The sequence below is a fragment of the Polistes dominula genome, unplaced genomic scaffold (genome assembly GCF_049000335.1).
Source record: "Polistes dominula isolate Pdom_NZ unplaced genomic scaffold, Pdom_raw_medaka contig_32, whole genome shotgun sequence".
Lineage (NCBI taxonomy): Eukaryota > Metazoa > Arthropoda > Insecta > Hymenoptera > Vespidae > Polistes > Polistes dominula.
The window spans coordinates 118,098-130,909 of NW_028300880.1; the positions used below are offsets into that span (position 1 = coordinate 118,098).

Sequence of the window (12,812 nt, forward strand, 5' to 3'; positions counted from 1 at the left end):
TTAGAAGGTTCTTCGCGAAGGACAAGTTTGAATTCGGAGAAGGAGAATTCGTCATCCTTCTCTCCTACTCTCCTAGATATTCACGGATTCATAATGCTCAAAAATGCCTGCTGATCTCATGAACGTTCGAGAATGAAACACTTGAAACATGTACGAGTAAAATATGTGAAACGCGTTCTTCTTTCATTCATAGGTTTGCTACAATTAGCTGAGACTAATTGTCGACGTGACAGATTGCTATACGTCACTTGTTTAATATTGCATCAAGTTAGTTAAGTATGACAAATATACGTTATTCGTTGCAACTAACTAATTGCTATGGAAGACAATGACGTGAACAAATGTTTGCATAAAATAGCTTAGATTATCCCTTTTCAATTTTGTTACAAATGCATCGATTACATCAACATGCGCTATAAACAATTTTATTTTTGGATCATGCCTGCAAAAAGAAGATATTTTGAATGTTTACAAAACGGATCATACTTTCAATAGATATAGCATTTGTTGCAAGTGTTCTGATTAAACTGGATTTTCAATGAAAGTATTAAAAACAATGTGTGTTGATTAGAAAAAAAGGCCGGTAATAGTACAAGCGCCGCCATCAAGCAGTAGAATGCCATAACTAGAGAATTTAAAAAACTACTGTTTAGTGGCATCTAGCGTAACAATATGAAGAAGGATTATTACAAATTATTCACATTACCAACAAGTAGTTCTTGCTACATTGGCAGTAAATTCAAATGGTCACACCACATATATGTGTGGTAGAAATATTAGATGTAGAAATGAAAGGATTCTTTGAATACTTTCGTTTGTGCAAATTATAAGGAAAACTCGAATAAGACGACAGAGAATTAATATTTAGGATGAAAAAGTGCATGAGAAGGGACGGAAAACGAGGTGATTGTTTTCGTCATCGAGTTTTGTCGGCAAGTTACGTCGGCAAGTTTCGTCGGCAAGTTTCGTCGGCAAGTTTCGTCGGCTTCGAGGGAAAAGGCTTAGAGCGCAGAATCGAGGAGGGCGCGGATGTCGGGATAGAGAAACGAGAGGAGAAATCGTGTTGCTAAATATAATACGTCGAGGCACGCGGTTTCCAGGACCGAGCGGACGGTTCGTCGAAAAAGTCCGCGAAACTGTATCGTTCTTTCACGGGGCTTCTACGAATCGTCGTCGTCGTCGTCGTCTTGCCCGGACCTTTGCGGACACGTTCGTCAGCAGTTCGTCGTTCTCATACAAGACTCGCCGAGGTTGGAGAAAGCCGGTGGTGAATTGTTTCTCTCCCTCTTCTCCCTTTTTCTCTCGCATTCGATTACAAGGGGGTAAAATTATCACGAACGTATTTTTCTTCTGTGTACGTATTTATATACATATGCGAGCAGGGTGGTGGGTGAGCGCGTGACAACGAGCAACCTAACATTTTTCTCGCTCTCGTGTCTAATCATAGAAAATAGAAGCACGTATTTTTGGTTTTTTTTTTTTCTTTGTATTTAATTCAAGATCGTATATTCTTTCGTAATTAATTTTTCGCGTTAGATTTAGTATCATCGATTGGCCCGTATGCGTATCATATCCATTTTAGGTCTGATGCAATTATTTTTGGCAAATTTTTCTTTATCTAGTTTCGATCCATTTAGTTAAATTATTCGGTAATTAAAGTAATTTGATGATTTTTATCGATCATATGTAACGTATATAAATTGTCATGTCGCGTGGGTGGTAGAAATGAAATTGTTCAGCACAAAATTGAAACAATTCTTTCAGCTGACAGACAATTTATCAAGCCTGTCTTTGAACGTTTCAATTTTACGAACACATACGTACAAATACGTAGGTATTTATGTACATAAATACAAGGTATATAGGTGGTAATCACTGTTTGTTGACGAGTTAACATGTTAAATTTGTTTCTAACAGGCATTGTTCTTTTGGCATTATTACAAGATGCATAGGAAATACCTACATAGTACGAGCTCGTTGAACGCGGCACAACAAACTCCAAATCACAACACGATCGATAGAATAGTAATATAACGATGAATGAGATAGTAATCGGAGAATCTTTGCCCGAAATTGATTCCTTGATGCCTGCGAAGGAACGGAATATTTCAAGCGCTTAAAAAAGAAGAAGATAAACGCGTAATAGAAAAAGAAAGTAATAAAAAACGAAGAATAAACGATTGCATAGTCTTAATGGGTTAGCTCTATCTATTTTTTTTTTTTTTTTTTTGTTATTTAACGTTAAACGTATGCATAATGCGTATGGATTAACATTTAAAAGTAAAGATACGTGTATACTTAAAGAATATGATGACACTGCAAATATTACCGAAGTTATTATCTTTTTATTCTCAAATAGCTTGCATATTTTTTTTTTTTTTTTGTAGTAAAACACACAGTTTAAATCACACGAGTTCGACCGTGATAGGCAAAAAAGTTTTGAAACTCTAAGTGCTTCGCTGTGCTTGTGCACAGTTATCAAATCTATATGATTAATTGGTCATTTCATTCGTAGAAGAAAGAAAGGATTAAAGCCAATAAATAGAGATGAATATTCCGAAAAGCGACGGGCTCCTATCGGTGGTTTTACCTTCCGAAATTCCATCTTCTGCAAGCTCGCAACAGCTCTTTATAAATCAGGACCAACAGGTGTGTTTGTATGATATAGATAGCGCCTTATCTCTCTTCTGCAAACTCTGAAATCTCAACTAAGCTTAATAATAGGACGAGGAAGCTTCGGATTGTCCACTTTTGACCCCGAGTCCACCACCTCCGGCCGTGCAGATTAATAATTCCCTCGAATCGGCGCCGATATACAGGCCTCTCGAAGGAGTACCTTTGGAGATGATAACAACGCCTACGCTCGAGAACATAAACGAAGAGGATGGACTTAATGCTTTTATGAATCTCGTTAACAGTTCGTGCAAACCTCTTCACGATGGTAGGTACTGCGTAGGCAAGGAAAAAAGGGAGGCATGTTCTCTCTTTATGATAGAAAGAAAAAAAAGGAAGAAAGGAAGACTCTATGTGCATTGTTGTTGGTTGACATGGTCGTCGCGCGACTGTAAATACCTTACGTAATCGTACGTGGTCGTCATCGTTGTGTAGTCGTAAACTCAGAGAACGCAAGGCGCCTTGTCACAAGGATCCAGTTTCAATTTATACCTCGATTAATCTTGACGAACTTGTTCTCCCGCTCTCGAGTAGTTCCTATGCAGTCAAAGAAAACAATTCATTGAAAGAAATTGAAATTAATAAGAACGAATTAAAACTAATTGTATCGATAATTGTACGAGTAGAATTCCGGCAGCATTATTATTTCATGAAAATTGGGAACACATTGTCTTGTAAATACTTATTTGATAGAATTATTATATTTGAATGAACTTTCAGAGCCGAGTTCTCGCGATCCGATGGTGGAATCGAGTACAAGCGGTAGCAGCAGCGATACGAACGAGCCGGTTTGCGCTCAATTACTCACGCAGCTGAATACTGCTTATCAACATTTAGCACCAGACGCACAAGCTCTAGTAAGTATTTAATTAAAGTGATTAAAGTATCGCCAATCGAGTTACTTATCGCATCGAGTTTCCTCAAGTGTCGAAACTTGAGGTCTGCCATCGCGAACCCGACTAATACTTATTCTTTTTAAATTGTCAATATTCGCGGGTTATCCTCATCGAATAACGAAACTATTTCATTCATATACAATGGAATCTACATTATTGGTATGTATATTGGATTATGTTCAGCGACATTATTCATTCAATTCGCAAAGTGGGGACGACATCTCACCGGTAGACACGTTCATTTTTATTTTCCAGTTATTTGTTGGCCTCTTTTTTTCCTGCTTTTTTCCTCCTTTTTAGTCGGCTTTCCTCTGGACTAGCAAGCTGTGTGTTTCCTTCCAACTATTAACAAAGTCAGCCGTAGTTTGGTACGAAACTAGTAGTAGTATGACAAATTGTAGAATACGATGAAGAGGGATAAAGCAAAAAAAACATTTTTTAGAAAAGGATGGAGATTGGAAATCAATCCTACCTGTTCAACTACTAATATCAAATTGGAAAGTTATTTAAATAAACAAAAAGAAAAAACCAAAGCTTATAATATATACGAAATGGATTTGCAACAGGTTAGAGACGAATAAATAGGAATGTTTAGTTAAAGAGTCAGTTGATCAGTTAGAGAGTCATCGACGCGTTATACTTACACTTCTACATACGTATCGTATGTGCGATGCGTCCTATCTCACATGCACGCCAATAAAACGATAATGAATCGCATCTAGACGCAGATAGACGCGTTTGCTATACACCGGTCTAGCGTTATTTATAAATCTTTCGCTTGTGATTGACACTTGTAATTGGAGCCTTGGCCGCCGATCACCTGCTTCTTATTTTCCCCATTGACCGAATAGAAAAGTCTTCTTGAAAACATGCTACAAGCGGATTGTCATATGGCGTTGTCTATTATTAATACAACTGATGCTGTGGATCATTCGAGCTCGTGACAGAAATTTATTAATAAAATAGAAAAGATTGTAAAAGAAATTAACGATAATGGAAGGAATATGGTGGGACATTGGCAAGATCAACGATACCGTTAACGGCCATTTAAAAAAGCGTGATGGCCATTAAAAAAAGAGAAGCTTTGAACGATGCCATTGGGACGGCCGATTCGCCCGAAGGAACATATCACACATCGTATCGAGATATAGGCCAAATTATATTGAATATTTGCCAAGGATGTAATGCTTGCTTACGAAATGAAAGAAAGGACGTCGTCGCGATGCCTCAATTATCAAAGTCTCTCTCCCTCTCTCTTTTTATTATTAAGCAATGAAGTTTTGTGTCCGTAGCATCTTGGTATGAAACGCAAAGCAATGTATGTACAGCTTGTACAATGTATGTACGAATTCATAATAATTTGTTAATTCGACTTTTATGTGTTTCGTCTATTAATAACCCAGTGCTTATCGCTTTCTAACAAATCACAAATTATACTCACGCCATAACTCTACAGTTTTACAATCAGGAGAATGGTGGGAAGCCACCGCTCGTTGGAATACAGCTGGTCGTCCCAAAATCTCCGAAAGATTATCGATTTATGAAATGGAATTGGCCTCTGATAAGAAAAACATGTTTTTGGTCGTTGATGTCGGTTTTGGCTGGATGCACCGCACTTGTTATAGGTGTCCTCGCGACGATGCCCAAAAGGTAGGATTTATCATCAATTAATTAAAGAAAAATTAATCCAATTTTTCTAAATATTCATTATCTATACCTTTCAGATGCGATCCTAAGGTAGAATGGTGGCAAGGCAACGTCTTCTACGAGATCTTTCCAGCTTCCTTTCAAGATTCCTCGAAGGGCGGCGATGGTATCGGTGATTTGCGCGGCATTACGATGAGACTGGATTACCTCAAGAGACTCGGCGTTCGTGGAATTCGTTTGAATTCAATTTTCCCAGCACCCCACTATCCAGAATATTATTCGGACGTTAGCAACATGACAGACATAAACGTGAATCTCGGTACGTTGAAGGATTTTGAAAAATTGGTACACGAGATACATCGTAGAAACATGAGCCTTATCTTGGATTTACTGCTTTATCCGTACGTAAAGACCCTCGAAGGTGAGGAAATGGCAACGATGATTAACCCGAATAAAACGGACAAAGTGATCCGCGAAAGAAGAGCTTTGACCAAGGATTCGATACTCGAGGATGTAGTCTTGCAGTCAACGCAACCTGGCTCGATTCAAAAAGTTCAAGAAACTTTGTCAATGGTTAGCAGTACTTTAGAACCCTTCGAAGAACCAAGAGCTTTGCCAGTTTCGTCGGATCTCATAGGTAACGATCATCCGATAAGTTTGGCTATTAAAACGTGGCTCGGTAGAGGGGTCGATGGATTTTATTTGAAGGGTCTCGAACGTTACGTTCACGAAAACAACTTTCCAAGTATTCTAAGTCATTGGAAATCCCTGCTCGGACCTCGGAAGATACTCATTTGTCACCTGGATGCACTAAATGCTGCGATGCATTTTGACAGTTCGAGAAACGCCATTTTGACGAGGATAGATCTGATCGACGTTGCTTTACGCGTATCCAATGGAACCGAGGATATAAAAGCGCAGGTGGAAAGTATAACGAAAGGTATACTTTTCGAAAAAGCATCTTATCCGTGGGTTCACTGGTCCATCGGTGGCGTTGATTTCAGAAGAATCGCTTCCAGTATCAACGTCAAGAACGCTTCGATGGCTGTCTCTCTTTTGGCTCTGATGCTTCCTGGAACACCCAGCATATTTTATGGAGACGAGGTAAACGCAAATCTCATCAATGCATGATAAATTAGTTTCCAAATGTAGGAGTATCCTTAAGTATCCTTAAGTATTTTTATATTTAGAAAGGTATATTGGATTGCGAGTGCGAAGATCATCAGGATTTGGCACATTTGCATAATCTTGCACCGATGTACTGGGAGAAGAAAGATGGATTGGATGATAAATTTACATCGGTTGGGGTCACTGCCTGGTTACCCGAAGCTTCGAAACCTTTGGAAACGAGTCTGATCGACACGATCGCCGAAATGATCAAATTGAGGTCCGATACTCCGCCGATTTACGTTAAAGCTATTGCCAAGGATAACGGAATCATTGCTAACTGTGATATTAGGTAATTTCATTTATGAATTGCTATTAGAATTGGTTAAAGCTTACGTTGATTCTTTCCTCAGGTACACGAAGGATGAGATTATTGTGATTGAACGGTGGTATCCTCGTAGAAACTCGTACGTTTTCGTTGCTAATCTCGGCAACGAGTCGAAATCGAAAGATTTGTCGTCCCTTTATTACGGTGGTCACGTCGTCGTAGGACCAGCCAATAGATTGAAACAAGATGTTTTCTTCAAGGAACTTAACGTTCCACCTGGCGAAGCTTTCATCATCAAATTGGACAAGTGAGAAAATTCTAGCAGAGTTCCTGAAAGCAACAAAATAAATTGTCGACTCATATATTTTCGATGACGCGTCTAGTGCCAAGTGTTATCCTATACGGAAGAAACTTCCTATCGTTGTATTGCACGTCGACAAATTCTTTCTTTAACGACTTGATAAGAAGCAAAAAAAGAAAAAAAACAAACCACGACGACTAAAATGTTCCGTAAGGTTCTACGATACGATCTACCGATCGGATTAATCGTCACGTCTGTAGAATCGTTATTCACATTCCGAAAGAACAAAGACAGTCCGATTTTGTAGATCGAGTTGATTACTTTATACGAATCTCTATGTGTTCACTTTGATAGTCTGGCCTGTGGAACTTTCAATCTAAAGATACAACGAATTGTACATTCTCTTGAGTCTCCACATAATCTTATTTACTTGGAATTGTTAATTGAAATGCGATGAATATTTATCGAAACATTTTACCGTGGTACTTTTAAGTAATACAAATATATAGAAATATTTTCATGAGAATATATGTACCACGATAGAAAAAGAAAAAAAACACATTAATCTTTTTTTAATACGTACTCGTCGAGTCGACGGTAATTTTAATTACGTCAAAGAGTAAACTTTCATTCGATCAAATATTTGTTAACAATTGAAATATATTTTCGATCGATCGGAATTCAAGCAATTTGCATTAGAATTATATCTTTTCTATATTATATATATATATATATATCTTTCAATACGTCTGTGTATGTTATTTCGGAGAAACCTTAACATTCCCGAAAACGTACTTATATAAAAAACATATTGTACATAGTACAGATATTCTCTATCCTAATGTTTATAAATAAATGAATAAATGAATTGGTTTTGTTTTTAAGGACTCGACTCGATAAGCAACTAATACCTTACAACTAGATCCGCTATGGGACGTAAATGCGAACATTATGTGAAAATTGTTGTCGGAGAGGTTGTGCATTTTTCAAACTTTAATCCACGCATCGATTTTCAAGTTGGCAAGTTATGTCGAGAATAAAAAGTAGTTAAACAGTCACTTTTCAACAACTTGATGGATAATTAACTTACGCTCTCGCAAGAAGAGAGCAACAAACTGATGAGTTTTTTTTAGCAACGGCTGGCTCGTTAATATGAGGGAGAAGTATTTCGAATAAAGTATTAAAAGGATCGTGGCAAGGAAAAAAGTTTAGGCTTAGGAATGAATTGGTCAATTTTATGGTCAGTCTATCGTAACCATTAGCGAGAATAAAATGAAAGTGGACATCGAAGTAGGAAATAATAAGGAACTTGATGGTTTTGCTTGAAAGTTTTGTTCGTATATAAAGTAACAATTGTTTGATTTCAGATAGCGAATTTCGAACAGCTTTCCGATACTGTAAAAGTGTTAACATGGAATAGAAAATGCCTTGATGTCGTGGGAATATGGCCTTTGAACGTTCGCGATCCGATATTCCTTTTTTCATTTGTATACTTGTTTATTCATTGTACCCTAGGAGTCATGGATTTAACTAATTACTCGAAGAACTTTGATCTTGTCGTTGCAAACGTTACGGAAAACTTGGTTATGCTAAATACTCTCATCAAAATCACTATTTGCAGACTGCACAAAGATTCGTTGGCGCAGTTTTTGATAAACATAAGAGATGATTTTAAAATTGACAATTACAAGAATCGGCAAGAAATGTTGATATTTTTCAGTTACAATAGATTATCTTTTCTATTCACCGTAGCTGCATTATCCTCTATGGGTTTTATTTCGATAATTTATTTCTCCCTGTCATTGATAACAAACGTGCAAATGTGTAATTATTTGGAACATTTATATTTTCAACGCTTCACTTGATCATTTAAAAAGATCTGCAAATGTGACGAACGGCATTTTTTGCAGTTGCCGATAATTCGTCTTTTGGTTATCAGCTGCCTTATAGGACCAGGCCTATCATAGAAATCAATGGCACTACTACCTATGTTCTTAATTGTTTATATCAAGTTATTGTATTACCATTGATTACCTTTGGTTCCGTTGGTTTCGATTGTTTCTTCATTACATTGTCTCTTCACGTAACTGCACAATTGTGCTTACTAAAAAGCAGAGTTAAATCAGCTTTGGAAGATCCTAATGGTTGCCAAATCGGAATGAAAAAATTGATTAATAAACATTATCGATTAATAAGGTAAACTTGTCCTCGATATTTCTTGGCGTTGTTCATCAAATGTCTTGAATTTTTTTCGCAGCTTGGTAGATATCCTGGAGGATGCTTTTAATCTGGCAATTCTGGAACATCTCATAGGAACGACTTTTAATTTGTGTATTTCTGGTTATAATACGATACTAGTAAGCTTTATTGATTAACAACAACAACAACAACAACAACAACGACAACAACAATATACGAAACAATAATAAACTCTTGCAATGAATTATTTCAGCGTTCATCCAGTGGTCAAATTCTCGAACTTTTTCTGTTTGTTGTATTCTCAAGTATTATCCTGAGCACGTTGTTCGTCTATTGCTATATCGGAGAATGTATCATTCAAGAAGTAATTAATATAAACGTGAATAGTATTTATTACAAAATGTATTTGAAATTGATCAAATGTTCATTCATTTAGAGCACTAATTTTGCCGTGGCTTTATACGAGTACGAATGGTATAACATATCTCCGATTGATTTAAAAATGGTTTTAATTTGTATGATTCGAGCAAACAGACCTCTGCAATTAAGTTCTGGAAAATTTTTCGTCTTATCTTTATACACTTTCACCGATGTAAGTACCTTTTCTACCACTTATCTTGTTACTTTTATACGGGCTTTCATTCTTTTTTCACTTTTCTAGATATTAAAAACTTCAGTGGGATACCTGTCGGTGTTACGAACATTGCTATAACTTATATACAAATTTGTGCTATTCATGTTAGATTAAGTTGATTAAAAATTATAATGTCGTAATATGTTGTTAATACACAAATTTCTCTTTTTCATTATTATATTATCGAAGGAAAATTCACCGTTTCACTGACAGGAATTGGTATTTGTTTTTAAAATAACTGCGACCTTTTCTTCGACGAGAACAAGTAAAAATGTTCAAAAGTACTTGGAAAAAAACAAAAATTGTACATCTTCACGGTTTCCAAAGTTTTTTTCCTATTTTCTTCGTTAGTTCCGAACGTAAGAACTTGTCAACTAAATTATAGGGTAATAAGAAAAGGGTTGATATAATTGTAGAGCCATTATTTTTTTTTTTTTATCAAAGACGTATTAAGTACTTGATTAAGGGAAATTGCATGGTCGATAGGCTAGAGAAGAAAAAGAAAGAAAAAAAAAGTAAGAAAGAAAGGATAGATAACTGTATCATTCATGTGGTATTCTATACCATTCAATTGTGTTGTAATCCATTATTAGAGGCTCGTCGTCTAGCAAACCTATCAATTTTTCTTACCAAAACTTGCATGACTTTTTTTTCTGCTACGAACGTCAAAGTTTTCCTCTAGAGTTGATCGACGGTTCAAGGGCCAGTTTCTCGACAACTTTCGCGCGAATCAAATGGAAAATGACGGAAAAGTAGGGGCAAAATTTTTCACATTTTTTAAATTAGTTTTCTACTGAGAAGTAGTAGCTTTAGAAAGTTGTTTGTCGCGTTGCAGGTTATTGAATCTTCATATGCCATCAAGGTGTTAACATGGAACGAACGATTGCTTCGTATCTCGGGTATTTGGCCCTTGCAAGTACACGATTCGATATTTTTAATATATCTCATTTACGGATGTCTCATCGTGTCTACGAGTTTTCTCGATCTGTTCGATCATTTGTTGGATTTCGATTACGTTATCAAGAACCTTGAAGAAAATACATTAATGTCAACTACTCTTATAAAGATGATCACTTGCAGAATAAATAGCCGACCATTGGCTCGGTTTATGAAAGAAATTCAACAAGATTATTCCGATGAAAATTATCGAAATACGAAGGAGAGATCGATATTTAATAGTTACAACAAATTATCGTATAGATTTATCACGATAACTGTACCATCGATGACTCTAGTCCTCGTCACGTATTTCACTAGAGAAGCTTTAACGTCTGTGCTATCGGGTAACGTTTTACACACGATCGATCATTAATATTTCATTATACGATATAATTATCATTTATTTTAGTTATGTCTAATTCGACTTTGGAGTATCAGTTACCTTATAAAATAAGACCGCTCATAAAGCCAAAAGATTCGATGAGTTTCTTTCTTGGATGTATATATCAGAGCCTGTCCATTCCTCTAATCATTTCTGCTTACGTTGGGGTTGATTGTCTTTTCGCTAGTTTGGCCATTCACATAACTGCCCAATTTGCGATACTGAAACACAGAATTGAGGAAAGTTTAAAGGATAGAGAACGAGGTATAAGGAAAGTAATCATTGAACATTGTCGTCTCATCAGGTAAGAATTTGAGAGGCTTATTAAAGTGCCAATAAATGGAGAAAAACTTGATGATAAATATTTGGAAAATTAGCTTTTTCTTTTGACGCCAAGTCTCAGTGAAATGAAAGTCCTTTGAATTGTTTTTAACGAGAAATCGCGTGACAAGTATAGCTGAAGATAGACGATAGACGACTATTTACTTACTTAATAATTGTAAGTATCATTTCGGAAGTATACTCAACGCATTTCAGATTGGCAGAAACATTGGAAGATAATTTTACTGCAATTATTTTTCAACAATTATTAGCGACTACGTTTCAGCTTTGTTTGACCGGCTATCAGATGCTCGTGGTATATCGATTAAATAAATATACGATGATACTATATACTTTTTTCTTTCTTTTTTTCTTTCAAACAGAAACAGTTTCAATCATTTCTTTATCCTTCTCTTTTCAAGTCTTTGGCCAACAAGGAAGATGATCAAGTTATTATTTTTGTAATACATGCTTGTGGGTTATCGAGTACATTATTCGTATATTGCTACATCGGGGAATGTCTTATTCAGGAAGTAATTTGATTCGAAAGTCATTTGATCTATCAAAACGCTAAGTTATTCGCAATGTAATCAAGTTTGATGATATTTTGTTAACGTAGAGCATGAACTTGAACGAAGCGTTTTACAATATTAAATGGTACGAGACGTTAACGACAAATTTCAAATTAATTTACATTTGTTTGATGCGCACGAGAAAACCCCACCAACTGACGTCTGCCAAATTTCGCGCCTTGTCATTGTACACTTTTACAGATGTGAGCATTTAAATTTACTGACAAACTATCTTTTATACATTCATTTCAATTATTTATCAATTGTCCTTGCAGATACTGAAGACATCTATGGGGTATTTATCCGTTTTGAGAAAATTTTTATAAATTAATTCATCTCACGTTAAAGAGTGATTATACAAATTGTTGCATAATAGACTAAATGTTATAATAAAAATCTTGCTTGTTAGACATAGACGAGGAAACATACGAGGAAACATTATTTTCGTGAAGATATATCAACGATAATTATTGAATAGCAACGTATTAATAACAAAATTCAAGTTAAATTTTTATAATTATTTATAAAAACATTACGCCTGTAGGACTGCAACCCTCGAGACAAACTCGAGGGTTTGAACTCCAAACTGTTCATACACGTGTGTATGACGAGTTGCTTATCTTTCGTTCGGGCAGAACAAAATTTCGTCCCAACAGGTGACGCTCACAAGCAACATTTTCAAAGTGTTTCTGGAGGGTGTTGCATTCCTACAGGCGCACATTTTTATATAATTATTAAATAAATAATTATAAAAATATTGTATAATAAATAATCCTAGTCCTGATACGAAGCACTCGTTTCATTCCCTCGAAA

General features: G+C 36.0%; 3 protein-coding genes across 10 annotated transcripts; all 3 read left to right on the forward strand.

Annotated features, from left to right (window-relative positions):
- The first annotated feature begins 995 nt into the window (after window positions 1-995).
- On the forward strand, window positions 996-7,836 carry LOC107069785 (maltase A2). Of its 8 annotated transcripts, XM_015327384.2 has the most exons (9): window positions 998-1,830; window positions 1,918-2,155; window positions 2,516-2,649; window positions 2,725-2,941; window positions 3,394-3,530; window positions 5,026-5,219; window positions 5,294-6,320; window positions 6,407-6,675; window positions 6,737-7,836. In XM_015327384.2, exons 3-9 carry the CDS (start codon window positions 2,548-2,550, stop codon window positions 6,960-6,962), a joined length of 2,172 nt encoding a protein of 723 aa, XP_015182870.1. In that variant the 5' UTR covers window positions 998-1,830; window positions 1,918-2,155; window positions 2,516-2,547; the 3' UTR covers window positions 6,963-7,836. The 8 variants fall into 8 exon arrangements, with proteins under 8 accessions (XP_089032391.1, XP_015182870.1, XP_015182868.1 ...); XM_089176265.1 differs by having other exon boundaries at window positions 996-2,155; window positions 5,038-5,219; XM_015327382.2 differs by lacking the exon at window positions 1,918-2,155 and having other exon boundaries at window positions 998-1,354.
- A 45-nt stretch (window positions 7,837-7,881) lies between these two features.
- Window positions 7,882-9,812, forward strand: LOC107069745 (odorant receptor 13a). The gene is made up of 6 exons (XM_089176809.1): window positions 7,882-7,926; window positions 8,320-8,809; window positions 8,863-9,096; window positions 9,149-9,309; window positions 9,405-9,515; window positions 9,588-9,812. Exons 1-6 carry the CDS (start codon window positions 7,882-7,884, stop codon window positions 9,810-9,812), a joined length of 1,266 nt encoding a protein of 421 aa, XP_089032935.1.
- Window positions 9,813-10,414: 602 nt separating this feature from the next.
- Window positions 10,415-12,418, forward strand: LOC107069746 (odorant receptor 47a). The gene is made up of 7 exons (XM_089176812.1): window positions 10,415-10,537; window positions 10,621-11,068; window positions 11,134-11,410; window positions 11,644-11,743; window positions 11,850-11,960; window positions 12,047-12,202; window positions 12,275-12,418. Exons 1-7 carry the CDS (start codon window positions 10,520-10,522, stop codon window positions 12,323-12,325), a joined length of 1,161 nt encoding a protein of 386 aa, XP_089032938.1. The 5' UTR covers window positions 10,415-10,519; the 3' UTR covers window positions 12,326-12,418.
- The last annotated feature ends 394 nt before the right edge of the window (window positions 12,419-12,812 follow it).